This window comes from Denticeps clupeoides, chromosome 1 (assembly GCF_900700375.1).
Source record: "Denticeps clupeoides chromosome 1, fDenClu1.1, whole genome shotgun sequence".
NCBI classification, from domain to species: domain Eukaryota; kingdom Metazoa; phylum Chordata; class Actinopteri; order Clupeiformes; family Denticipitidae; genus Denticeps; species Denticeps clupeoides.
The window spans coordinates 29405891-29420197 of record NC_041707.1 but is presented as its reverse complement, the minus strand read 5'-3'; the positions used below and the strand labels follow the sequence as shown (position 1 = coordinate 29420197).

Genomic DNA, 14307 nt, shown 5'->3' with positions numbered 1-14307 from the left:
GAAATAAAAACAAAGACTTGAAGATGATAGAACTGGATACGGAATGTCCACTCTTCATGCTTACCTGGACCCTCTCCCCTATTTCTACAGGTATTCCCATGGAGGAGGAAGAAGCAGAACAGGACATGTCAATCAGAGGACGGCTGCTGGGCCTGGTCTACAAGATCAAGGGTCAACCTCAGAAAACTGAGCAAAAGTTTACTGAGAAGGAGCTGTTAGCACCCAGTAAGACCTAAAACTTAAAACAGCACAACCATATCCTCATTTGCTGAAGCATAGATTTTATTTTTATGTTCTGTGGCTGTGTGTACTTTTATTAATTCATTTTAGAATTGATATGATACCCAACAGGGAGTTCTATTAAAATGTGATTCAATTGCATTAATACACAAGACAGTTAAGAAAAGTGAGTAAGTGAGACAGTCAGTGAGTGAATTTCTTCAGGTCTGGTCTTTTTAAATGACAAGAGTTAAAAGGGAGCTGCTGATGATACCATGTGATTTTTACACCTTTACATCTGAAAATGTTTTGATACCCTTAGGATTTTCCAGATTTCTCCATAAATATGACTTCAAACATCCTGAAATGTTCCTCAAAATAGATAAAGTGACACTAACTTCTTAATCTGAATTTAGGGAAGGTCTGTTTGGGGAGCTGTTCCCTCAGTTCCCATCATCCACACACACAGGTATTGGAGGAAGAACAGTTTTCCACTCTGTTCAGATGAACTCATGTAGACAGGCACTGTAAATTACCAGCAGGTCTATCCCTAATGATCATGGTGAACACAGCCTGTTCCTTTGTGCCACTCCTAATTTTAGAGCAATTTGCATTTTGTGCATTCTGAATTCAGCAGGCCATTTTTTATCGTGTCAGGGTCTTTTGTAAATAAGCTTTTTTTTTTTTTTGTGAAAAATACTCCCTGCATCTTTTATTGACAGAGCACTTATCCATCCAAGATAATTTAGGTTTCCTGTCTAATGACCTTAGCCTTGTTGGAGCATGTTAATCACTGTGTGCCATTTATAGAGCTGCAGTAGTTTCATCATCATTAATACCTGCTATGGTTGCATATTAAAAAAAATATTTCAGTGTTTTATTTTTATTGATCCAATCCCTCTCATATGATTTACCATAAAACAATACTAAATTAAAGAATGGTAAATAATGTTATTTAAAAAGATTTCAACATTGCAAACGACATTCACAACTGTTTTGTACACTGTTGTCATAATTGTCATTAGCTGCTTCATGAGATGCTCATGAACTTGACAAAAAAAAGGTCAGCATGAATATTTCACAACCGTGCCATAGACTGCCTACAATAAAAGGCCACTCAGAAATGTGCAGTTTTTGGTCAGAAAACCAGTCAGTATCTGGTGTGGCCACAATTTGCCTTATGCAAGAACTGGGGTGATTTTAGCTTTGAGGAGTTGTGTACATATCCTTGCCATTATTATCATGCTGCAACATGAGGTGATGGTTGTGGCACCACAGTATGCCTCAGGATCTCGTCACAGTATCTCTCTGCATTCAAAATGCCATCAATAAAACGGACTGTAGTCAGTTACAGGCCCTGAAGAGGACAACAAGCATATAGATGAGCTTCCCTGAGACGGTTTCTGACAATTTGTGCCGAAATTCTTTGGTTCTGCAAACCGATGGCTGCTGCATCTGTCTGGGTAGCTGGTCTCAGACGATCATGGAGGTGAACAAGCTGGATAAGGAGGTCCTAGGTTGGTATGGTCCAGCCTCTATGGTTGTGAGGCCTGATGTACTTGCAAATTCTGCACACAAATGAGTCCCAAATTAATGAGATTCTGATCTTTCCAGGCCACAACTCCCCTCAGCAAAACTTCTCAATTTAAATCGGCTTGCTAACACCTACGGCATCTGCAAAAAGCCTTGGAGTTTGGATTGACGACAAACTGAGTCTGAACCATCATTTTGCTGCGATCTCCAGGTCCTGCAGGTTCACTTTCTATAACAAGATTAGGCATTTTCTTTCACAACAGGCTACACAGCTCCTCGTCCAGGCTTTGGTCATCTCTAAACTTGACTATTGTAACTCTCTCCTGGCTGAAGCTTCTGCAGTCACCATAAAACCCCTCCAGATGGTCCAAAATGTGGCAGGCCGCCTCATTTTCAACCAGCTGAAATACACCCATGTCACGTCTCTTCTCACCTCTGTCCACTGGCTCCCAGTAGCTGCTCGCATTGTGATAAAATCCTTGATGTTTGCCTTCAGGGCTGTAAATGGAAGTGCACCCTCTTATATCAACACACTATTAGTTAGCTACACTCCCGCATGCCCTCTCAGATCTGCAAACGAAATGAAAAAAAAATTCGTAATTCACAATTTATGGAAACCGAATGGGAATTGCTGGTGTCTTCTCCTTGTAAGTCGCTTTGGATAAAGTAAAATAAAATAAAGTAAATGAACATTCATTTCACAGCACTGGTAGAAATTCCTGCAGTCAGCATGACAATTGCACACTACCTCAAAAGACACCTCATCTGTGACATTGTGCTCTGTGCTCAAACTGCACATTTCAGAGTGCCCTGTTATTGTGGGCAGTCTAAAGCACTCTTGTGCAATATTCATGGGTCTTTTATGTAGAAAATGTTTCAGATCTTTGATTTCTTCTCATGAAAAATAGGAGCAAAAACATAGGTGTTGCGTTTATATTTTTGTTCAGTGTATTTGTGTTAGTGTGCAAGTATGTGCACATGTCTTTATATGTATATATCAGAATTGGAAATTAATGATACACATTTTTTCATACCATTCAAATAGTGATACTATTTAGCAGTTAATGTTTCCATTTGATTAGTCATACTAATCAAATGTAATTTTATTAAACACTTTCATTGAATATTTTAAAAAAATTATTGGACTAATAAATTGTTTATCTTTTTTTATGATGTTAATCCAAAAATATTGTATGTTTATGTTTTTCTTTTTTCATTTGTGTTTGTAATCCCTGCCAAGATGAGTCATCCGAATTGAATTAGTAAGAAACCTTATTTCAAACCTTATCCAAATTGGTCAATTGCAGATATCCAACTCGGCTCATCACCTCAGCACAATATTCTTCATTTTGTTAGCAAGTGAGCCTGCTGTGCTATAAACCCGGAATCTTGTAATTGAAGCCCTTGAGATATCCTTGCTTTCACGTTTTGCAACTGATAAATACAAACTGCAGTCAATTGCATGTTAATAGCAACAGTTTGAAATAGAGCATTTTCCCATGGGGCTCCGCATAGCCAGTGGAATATTGATTGGGTTTTAATGAAGCCTGGAGGGCTACTGTCATAATGGGTGTCCAAAAAATGACTCTGTCGACAGCCAACAGTGTAATATAGAGTCATCAATATTACAGAGTCATCCCATAGACCTGTAATTGCCTTATACTTGTTGGAAATCTGCTCTGTAATGGGTCTTCCTCTCATAGCCAATTACTGTAATTGCAAGTGTTTGCAATGAGGTGCATAGTACGCCCTTTCTCAGTTGCAAAGGAGTAGACCGAGCATGTTATGAAGACAGAGGAGCCTATCATCCAACGGAATCATTTGCATGACTGAGCCCATTTATTTGGGTGACGACAGTTTAAAGTGAGATCAACAACATGTCTCAAATGCAGTTTGTTTTATTTTTTCTTCAAGCTAAAGTGGCAGGTACATGGCTGTGTCTGTATGGTTGATGCTATGCTCTTCTTTAGGACTGATAAAATTGCTGTTGTTCAGGGGGGTTCCATTGAAGTTTCAGTATGACTGTAGCTTTATTTGAGGAATAGGTGACTAATACATGGATACTTCAACTATGTATTATCAACAATATATTGCTTCATTCATGTTATAACAGGTTTAACGCCCACTAGGAGGCACCTGTTGTCTGTTATCATGTGCCAATGTGTGTATAAATCCTCCTTGTTTTCAGTCCTGATTGGTTGGCCCTTTTGCCTTTATTTAATTCATGTTCGTATGTTATGTGCACTTGTGCCTCATCTATGATGTGAAAACAGGAATATCTTATCTATTACAGGATGATGGTGCAATTTTAACAAGCCCTCACTAGCAAAGTAGGAGGGTCATTGTGAGGTCATTGGAGGTGTGGTCAATATAATACCCATATGAGGCGACCCCCCCATCCCCCTTGAGGTTGTGTTGTTTGGTGTTGCAGCAAAGTTATAGCATAAACCCTTAAGGGGCTTGGGTTTGAAGCCAATTGGGGTCACTGCTCTTCTCCTTTAATACATTTCTATCCATAACACACTGTCACAGTTGCAGGACATGGCAAGGAAAGCAGGACACATACGCACAACTCACAGGGGATTTAATAAATAATAATTAATAAATGTGACCCTGTCACATGACAGGGTAAAACACCACCTTCCAGATACAAGTGTGCATCAAGTGTGCACTTCATTCATAAAGTACAGATGTAATGTAAATATAAAAGGCATAATTGTCTCCATATCTTCCTCTGGAGCTAACACATATGTTTCTTCCCCCACTGATTACATAGCAAATCTAAAGGAGCTGATCTCTCAGACCATGGTGAGTTGGGCCCAGGAGACTCACATTCAAGACTCAGAGCTGGTGCGAGTGATGTTCAGCCTGCTGCGACGGCAGTATGACAGTATCGGTGAGCTTCTGCGTGCCATGAGAAAGACCTACACCATCAGTGCTGCCTCTGTACAAGACACCATCCACCTGCTGGCCTCACTAGGCCAGATTCGGTCACTTCTCAGTGTTCGCATGGGCAAGGAGGAGGAGCAGCTCATGATTGATGGACTTGGGTGGGTGGCAGTGCTTTTCTAACACTGTGCCTCTATGACATTTAAAAAAAAATTGAACACTGATTTGTATGTTGAAAATTGCAATTATTATAAAATAACTTATTTTAGAATGAATCCCTGTCTCTACTCCCTCTGTGGTACAGGGATATAATGAACAACAAGGTGTTCTACCAGCACCCCAATCTGATGCGTGTATTAGGCATGCATGAGACTGTGATGGAGGTCATGGTCAACGTCTTGGGTGGAGGCAAATCCCAGGTACTCTTGGCTACAAAAGCTAAAATTCAACCGATATTTTCATTGCAGATGTTTACCATGTGTAAAACGTCATTCATTTAATGCAGACTGTATTGACTTTTTGATGTATCCATGTTAATATTGTTTTCCCCACAGTCGTGTTTTTTTTAAAGTTTGGACAGTCTTCACCAAGTTTTAAATGACTCATTTTCAAATATTAAACTTTTCAGCTTCACCACCATGCATCTGTTTCAAGCTTGTGAGATGTTTTATATGTTTAATGCAATCTTGTCAATGCCGTCAATTATATTTTTCTAGGGCAGGCTTACCTGGGTGGCATGAAAATGCCATCTGTGACTCTGTGCATGAGGCACAACATGCTGTCAGAAAATGATGCAGAGGGGTCTGCATGGGCTCGAGTGGTAATTGGGCTCAGCAAAGGAGCAGCAGATGCAGGAATCAGCACCATTAGTCTGTAATTAGACTGTGGTGGTGAAATGCCACTGAAGGGTAACAACATAAATAACCAGACAGGCTGTTTCTCTTTGCTGAACTTAGGAAAGAGCATGGTTGGGATTGACGGGAAGTGATGTAGGGGAGGGTGAGCTAATGAAGGCTGGACATTATCCACAGCAGGTGGTCAGAAGACCGTGGGGGCTAAGGAATGTCCCATCATACAGAAGGGGAGGTCAAGAGGGTGGCATGGTGGAGTCTAATAAGAAACTCAGTAAACCTGAGATATATAATTACTTCCTAGCCTACATTAGCAGACAGTCATGAGTGAAGTGAAGTGAAGTGATTGTGAAGTGATTGTCACATGTGATACACAGCAGCACAGCACACGGTGCACACAGTGAAATTTGTCCTCTGCATTTAACCCATCACCCTGAGTGAGCAGTGGGCAGCCATGACAGGCACCCGGGGAGCAGTGTGTGGGGACGGTGCTTTGGTCAGTGACACCTCAGAGGCACCTTGGCGGATCGGGATTCGAACCGGCAACTTTCTGATTACAGGGCCGATTCCTTAACCGCTAGGCCACCACTGGCCCTAAATATTATGATGGTCCCAAAATTAATTAAACTAATAAAAATGTAAACATAGATTTTGATTTATAAATGAATTATAAATGGTTAAATCTATAATTTTCAGTGTGGATCTTATTCAACAGTGGTTCAAACTGGTTGACAAGCATTGTTGTGCTTGGTTAATATGCAAGGCAATTTTTTTAGACAACTTGGTAAAGTGAATTGGTGTTTTATAATGTATTGCAATCACATATCAGCAGTTTGTTTTTACTGCAGTACTGTTACAAACATTAGTTGTTTCTTAATGATGTAGAAGTCTAAAACATGAACAACCTTGCCAAAAAGTTCACTGTCATTGGTCAGGGAGCTTCCTTCTTTTATTGGTTTTCAGATGGTTACAGTGAAATCAAAGCAAAACATGTGAGCGGAAGTATGATTTATGTTTCATCATTAGACTGTATTGATTTGAACTAACAGCTTCATTGAGCATGGTGTTGGGGGCTGGTTGTGTGATTGAGTGACTGAGAGTGACAGGGCTCTTGTCTTGCTGCAGGAGATTGCATTTCCAAAGATGGTTGCCAGCTGCTGTCGCTTCCTCTGCTACTTTTGCCGCATCAGCCGGCAGAACCAGAAGGCCATGTTTGACCACCTTAGCTACCTGCTTGAAAACAGCAGTGTGGGGCTAGGTAGGAGCTGCATCTTCACACATGCACAGACCATAGTGCATAGGGTAGCACAAACTACTCTTTTGTTTCATAATTATTTCAAGTGTACATCACATACAAAATTCTCCAAGCAATGTTGCAAAATAGCCAAAAATTTGCCTTATAAGTGCAAGACGATATTAATTATTATTTTATTAGCATTTAGATTGAATTGTTATTCTTCAATAAAAAAACACTGATACACTGATGATTCCATTCATAAAAAGCAGAATCAGAAAACTTTCCCGAAGGAAATTGCTTAAAATAAGAATAGTGTTAAAATCATAACAATAATACTCACCCGGTATTATTTACAAGAGTCCAAGGTTCAGTCAAATTAAATTATGTAAAATCAAGTCTGTGTGTATTTCTGTGTTCTTTGTGTGAGTATCTAAACATGTGTGTTAATCTGCTGTATATATTTATGTGCATATCTGCTGTGAGCCAATGATGTGTGCGCCAGGTTGAAGAGCTGTGTGTGCTAGTCTGCATCCTGTCTCGCTGTTCACCATGCTGGAGGTCTTAATGTGTCTCCACAGACATAGAACAATACTGAGCATTTAAACTACAGTGCATTAGAAGTGAGAATACTGCCCCCTCCTGATGTGACACAGCTGGTGAACATGGTGATATGGTGACAAATACTCTGAATTGTACATCTGATGCTGCCAACATATGCGGATATTTTTTCAGTGTATAACATTGTACAATTTTTTTATTTATTATGTGTCCATAGCATCTCCCTCAATGAGAGGGTCAACACCCCTGGATGTAGCAGCTTCTTCAGTGATGGACAACAATGGACTAGCATTGGCCCTGGAGGAGCCAGACCTGGATAAGGTCTCTGTATATGTCTATCTGTGTGTGTGCATATGTGAGTAAGAGAGGAAAAGTTAATTAATGACATTCCTACCCCTTAGCAACAACAAAAAAAAAAAAAATCAGCTTTGATTAACACTTGATTATCCCCCTGCAGTCAGATTTTGTTTTGTCCCAGTCAGAAGTGTAGCTATGGTTTGACAGATTGTTCCTAGAGCACAGTCCTTTTTTAAACTCAGAAGCACAGGAGTCTTTTAAATTGTGAGTCCTTAAAGTGCACAGCTGCCACCATGCTGTGTTCCTCTCTTTGCAGTATTGATTTGTGTATGTTTACATATGTGTCTACTATGCTGCTTTGTTTCAACTTTGGTGTATCAGAGTATTTGTATACATTGAGTTGTGCAGGTTTTAAATTGTAATTCTACTGAAATTTAAATATTCAGCTGTGCTGCAATTGTGTATTTTAGTACTGTTTTGCTGCTTTTGTTGTGTTGAGTTTGATTGTGCGCATTGAATTTTCCCATGGCACGATCAGTTTTTATGTGTTTACACTATGTTATGTAAAAGCTGCAAGTGCAGATTATTCAGCGTGGTTTGCATGTTGGGGTGTAGTTTAACTGTGCTGTTTTTTTCTCTGATCAGTTTTGTTTGTTTTTCTGTTGTTTTCTGTTTTGCTGTGGTTCTCAGTTCTAACATTGTTCTGTTTCTGTAACTGTGCTATGCTGTGTTCACAGGTGGTGACCTATCTGGCTGGGTGTGGTCTGCAGAGCTGCCCTATCCTTCTGGGCAAAGGATACCCTGACATTGGGTGGAATCCCCTCGAGGGAGAGCGCTACCTAACCTTCCTTCGCTTTGCCGTCTTTGTCAATGGTAGACGTAGAATTAATGAGTCTGGGGACACTTTCTGCAAAACTCAAAAACATATTATCCAATAAAAAGACTCATAAAGACACATTTTTGGAAAAGAGTTCCCTTTGCTGATGCTGTGTTTTTTTCTCTCTCTCATAGGAGAGAGTGTAGAGGAGAACTCCAGTGTGGTGGTCAAGCTGTTGATTCGCCGTCCAGAGTGTTTTGGCCCCGCCCTGCGGGGGGAGGGGGGTAATGGTTTGCTGGCATCAATGAAGGAGGCAATAAAGATCTCTGAGAATACCACCCTTGATCTGCCTTGTTCTGCCCAGGGCATCAGCTCTGATGGGTAAGAGCTCCTTTAACGTTTTCTACAATATTCTTTTATTTTATTTCTGTCTTGGTATTCATTTGTATTCTTTTAATGCAAGAACACTAGATGGACATGAAACCAGCTTGATACCTGTTGCCATGCGAGAAGGGAACATTGATTGTCTGGAAAACCATTTTGAGTATATGATCCAGTGTTTTGATCTCCCCTTATTGTATATTATTGACAAGAGTAAATAATTCAACAAATAATTGATACTCAGAAGTCCAATATCGTCCAAGCCCTGTTGTGTGCTGCCTTTATTTCAGCTCAAATGCCCTCTGCCTTTAAATGTTTTGATAGCCAGGGTTTTTGAAAAAATACTACATTGTTGTGTAGTTTACATTTCCTGATATCATGTGTCCTGAATTCTCTCACTGCTTACATTTGTGTTGAATGAAACAACACTGGACATTGTCTTTGCACTGCAGATCCACTGAGGATGAGGAAGAGGAGGAGGTGGTACACATGGGGAATGCGATCATGTCCTTCTACTCGGCTCTGATTGACCTTCTAGGGCGTTGTGCTCCAGAGATGCATGTGAGTCCAAGACCTATTGATCTCACAAATTCCATAAACATGGTACAGTCACTACATTAACACAAAAGAGAGATATTAGCCAGTAATATTATGTCAAAATGGGTAATAATGTTTTGATGGATGACCCTGTGACCTTGACCTCAAAGGTTACCATAAAGGTGACATATTGAACAAGAACCTTTGAGGTCACCATAAAATGAAGTTGTTTACCATTGGGGGGTGGTCCCTTAGAGAGCAAGGTGTGTGTGTGTGTGTGTGTGTGTGTGTGTGTGTGTGTGTGTGAGAGAGAGTCTGAGGTGTGTGTTTGTGGTTGAGCAAAACATGGGATGAGGGGTCCCTCCTTGGAGTTGGGTGCCCATATTTCTAAGGGTTGTTAAAAAGGTCTTCCATCTTTTTGAACTTGCATAAGACAATTATTATGCCATTACAAATTTGAAGGGTTTTTAGGCCTGACTATGTCTGTGAATACTGCTATACATTGTTTAGCACTGTAAGGTTTGTCTGCCCTCATATTGCATTCAACAACCTAACCAAGCGTTTAAATGTCCAAGCCTTAACCAAACAAATGTATGTAGTGAAATCACACCAGACATGGAACATCAATATTTTATCTATCCACTTAAGGAATGTACCGAAGTGTTTTATGATTATGAGTGTCATCAGGATGATGGCGTGCATGTTGCTATTTACATATGTGTTATAGTTTTCAAGGGTCTTCAGTGGAAATCCTGTGGTGAAGGATGAGTCAAGGCCTTATTCAAGAGGTACTGGAGGCGTAAATTTGCCGGGTACACATTGATTGTGCATAACAGCAAAGGTTATGACTCACACATCCTTGTGAACCAAATGTTTAAGGACTGTTTGACAGTCAGGGCAGGGTAGCCTGGTGGACAATGATTTTTCATTACACAGAGATACATTGCATTGACTCTCTCTTTTTTTATCTATGAAACTCAGCTCATTCCCTTAAACACTGGACTTTGAAAACCATAAAAAGTTTTATTTCCCTCACATATATCGGCCCGTACCATTTACATTTACAGCATTTATCAGACGCCCTTATCCAGAGCAACTTACAATCATTAGTTACTTTGGGTTAAGTGTCTTGATAAGGAACACATTGTAAGTGGGATTTGAACCTTTTCCACACCAATGACTTCAATATGGCCTGGATGCCTTAAGTCACTTCACTTCACTTTAAATCAGAACATACACACTCAACATGCTCTAAACAGCGGGGAAGTGAAAAAGGGCATTTATTATTTTGACGGTATGCCAAATCAACACTGGTTTTGAGTTTGCACAATGCTTTTATCGTGCAAACGATTTCCCTGACCAAACAGACCGTTGGTTCCATGTACCAAAGGTTAAGGTGAAAGCACTGTGATGTATACAGTCTAGATGTCATAGTTCTTTGGGAGGAGAGTAGTTCTTTGACATTCAGAAAATGCTGTCCTCCCACAGGGTGGTTGGTTGAACTAATGCCTTGTGTTTGTATTGCAGCATACAGGGCGATGAGAAAATACACTTTTATGATTTCACAAGCCTCTACCCTTTTATGAACAAGGTTAAAGAGTACCCTATAGGTCACGTCGCCACAGTATACAGTAACTTTGAGAATGTTGACATATTGTTTGGCTTCATGAAGGCTACTGTTTGTCAGGGCCGTTTGGCATGGTGAGGCAGGTGATTTAGGGCATGTTGAATGTGTATGTTCTGTCCAGGCCATATTGCAGTCATTGAATGGTGGGTGTGGAAAAGGTTCAAATCCCACTTACTACCAATGTGCCCCTGATCAAGACACTTAACCCTAAGTGTCTCCAGGGGGATCGGAAATGATGACAAGACTTGACGAAGAACAAGGCATTTGCACGACGTCACGAAACATGAACAGGACAGAGCAGACATCCGGTAACTGGTGAACAAGTAACATGTAACATAACAAAGACCCGACGGTGAACAGACACGAACAGGGAAGCTTTTTACATTAGACACAGGTGAACACGATTAGGAAACATTACACAGGACTAACCTTCCGGACCGGATCATGACACTGTCATTCTGATGGATAAACTGTAGACTCACATTCTGTATCACGGTACAGATTCCATCACCTTTGTCAGTAGACCTGGCGGGTGGATGCCATCTTTGGGAGATTACTTAGGGGCAAATCACCAGCAAATTACATCCTGTGGACCACATCACAGAGTTTATCTCTGGGGGTCCTAAGATGTACAGTTACAAAACCTGTATGAATGTGAAGGGCCTTATGCTGCATCATGACAACAGCAGACTCATTAACATAAAATCTCATCTCAGCAGACTCATTAACATTTGTGTTATGGTGCAGCACCACGTGAGTCAATCGCAAGAACCACCCTAAGAAATCAACACGGTCACTCAGCAAATTGTCAGGGACAAAAGAGACTTTCATCTAAAGAACATTTTTCAGTGTCAAAATGTTAGCGTCATTTACAACAAAAGTAGATTCTTACCCGATTTCATAATGCTACCTTGCGAGTACTAACCTGGCTGACTTTGAGCATGTACAGTGTGACAAAAGGTTTGAACTTTTTTAAGCATTGTCTCGGGACAGAGCTGATGGAAGGCTGTTGGAAAGCACCCTCTCTAAAATTCCTTGTGTACAATAAAAAAATAAGGTTTGTGAAAGGCCTACCAGAGTCTTTGTGTGACGAAGACCATTTACCCCTAGACCGTGTTAATCTTTTGATTATCGATGACCTGATGTCAAGATATTGTAAATGATATTCTGACCCGGACAGATCTGGGAGACCATGAAAAAACAAGCATTTTGTCACTGACCACGGCTGATGAAATTGAAGGGATTTTTGGTGCATAAACCACAACCTTTGGTGGCTGCCCTACACGACAGTGTTTTCCACACGACTGCCTATAGGCAAGCTATAAGTGGTGGTAGTAGCCTAGTGGGTAACACATTCGCCTATGAACCAAAAGACCCAGGTTCAAATCCCGCTTACTACCATTGTGTCCCCCCCAGGGGGACTGTCCCTTGTAACTATTGATTGTAAGTCGCTCTGGATAAGGGCGTCTGATAAATGCCGCAAATGTACGTTTTTTTGCTGACTCTCTTCATGTGGTATTTTGCATTGGATTCCAGCAAAGCAGTCCCGTGACCAATTTTTACTGCCAGTGGCACGGTGACCATTTAAGCAAAAAGAGCAGCTGTAACTTGTAACACCGTCTTCCATGAGACAAAATTTCTCCATATTATGAACCATTTTATCCGAAAGGCTCATCTAAAGTATCTCTTGGAAAAATGTCAGAATGTTCATGTCACAAAAGTTTAAATGTGCTGAATAAGCTGATTGGGATTCTAAACCTGCATTTCCAGCATTTTCCAAGTGTCTTTATGAAATAGACTAGTTGTGAACTAAGATTCCAGCGTCTCTTTGCTGAAATTTTTTTGCTGTAACCCGAACCCCCAGGGGGGCCTCTGATGTTTGCCGTTCATAAAGCATTTTAAAACTGCCGAATGGGTGTAAAATGCAATTTGAAAGTGAAGTTCTTATTCAGATCAGTTTTAATTTCAATGACAAGGTCATCCAGACGATTCTAGCGAACATGTATGTAATTCGGTTTTCAGTATGTACACAGCGTAAAAGAGGCAAAGCTGTGCCCACCCTCTGATGCTGAATAAAGTTGGTACAAATGTAGAATGTGTAAAATCCACCATGAATATCAGCCGGAAAGTGTGCACTCTCACTCCCTGCTAAAAACCATTTGGCTTTAAAGCCCAGAACCTGAGATGGCCTTTACACATACATTTTTTATCCACTTTGCCTTTCACAGAAACCTAATATCTAATAGCGTTGTAACACAGCATGGTGTTTTTTAATATGGGTGCAATCAACTTTTTTGGTCAACAAACTCGTCCATGTTTTTGTAAAGGCCTCGGTATAATTTCAGAACTGCAGGGGTCACCTGGTGAAAAAGACAGAGCCCCGAGCAGTCTCAAGCCAAAAAATTTGCCTGAAGAAATCATCTTTAGACAAGTTCTCCCAAGTTGTCGGATTTTGACTTCAGCAAGAACGACTTCCCACTCCCATTTTAACTCGATCGGCTTGGCTAGTTTTGTAGTGTAACTTGAAGTACTGTTTTGAGGGTAAACATCTAGAGATGCGTTGCTGAGCAGCGTGACTTAAAAAGCTATGGCAGAAAGCTGTCCACCTCTTTGCTGGCTGGTATCAAACTATTGTACTTATCGGTCCACCCCAACCAATTAACTGGTCTCCGGTCTGGATGTGGGAGCTTCTCTCACACACCGTCATGCTGGGGAATAAAAACAATGTTTATTCCAATATATCTCTACCAGTGGGTGGCACTTTGGCACTGGGTTACACTCATTTAATTTCTAAAAATGAAATCATAAAAACATGTTAATTCCCTTGCAGCTTATTAATAAAGGTAAAGGGGAAGCCTTGAGGATTCGCGCTATCCTGCGCTCACTGGTGCCAACTGAGGATCTGGTGGGCATTATCAGCATCCCACTCAAGACGCCGCTGTTAAACAAAGGTGAGATGGAGATAACAGCACAGAGTCGACTGCTCTCAGAGAGTCTGTTGCATTGCTGCAGTGCAGATGTTGGTGCAGTGTGGTACCTCTTGTCTGTATGTGTGTGCATGTCTGAAATGATATACAAATATAAGTGTTGGTCAGTGTTAATCTGAGAAAAAGATTGTGTGTAAGTAAGATTGGGTGTTTGCATGTAGTTCTAGGTGTGTATGTAATCCTTGTCTTTCTCAGGCTTCAATATAGGTTAAAGGCATCAGTACTGATTCCTGACTATATTATAGTCTATAATATAGTATATAATAGTATATAATATAGTATATATAGTATATAATTTTGTATGCATCTGATATAGTGTTACCTCACACCACGTGGGCTGAGTGAACACATGGACAGGGCTTGCTAAGAGAGAG

General features: G+C 40.6%; 1 protein-coding gene across 22 annotated transcripts in view; it reads left to right on the top strand.

Annotated features, from left to right (window-relative positions):
• LOC114789246 (ryanodine receptor 3) overlaps positions 1-14307 on the top strand; it is a 140583-nt gene that overhangs the window by 84542 nt on the left and 41734 nt on the right. For all 22 annotated transcript variants that reach the window (XM_028978487.1, XM_028978521.1, XM_028978615.1 and 19 more), the window contains 9 exons: positions 91-225; positions 4529-4802; positions 4946-5060; positions 6618-6750; positions 7505-7608; positions 8322-8457; positions 8596-8782; positions 9235-9343; positions 13777-13897. In XM_028978487.1, coding sequence (XP_028834320.1) covers positions 91-225; positions 4529-4802; positions 4946-5060; positions 6618-6750; positions 7505-7608; positions 8322-8457; positions 8596-8782; positions 9235-9343; positions 13777-13897 — 1314 coding nt within the window. The remainder of the gene's footprint in view (positions 1-90; positions 226-4528; positions 4803-4945; positions 5061-6617; positions 6751-7504; positions 7609-8321; positions 8458-8595; positions 8783-9234; positions 9344-13776; positions 13898-14307) is intronic.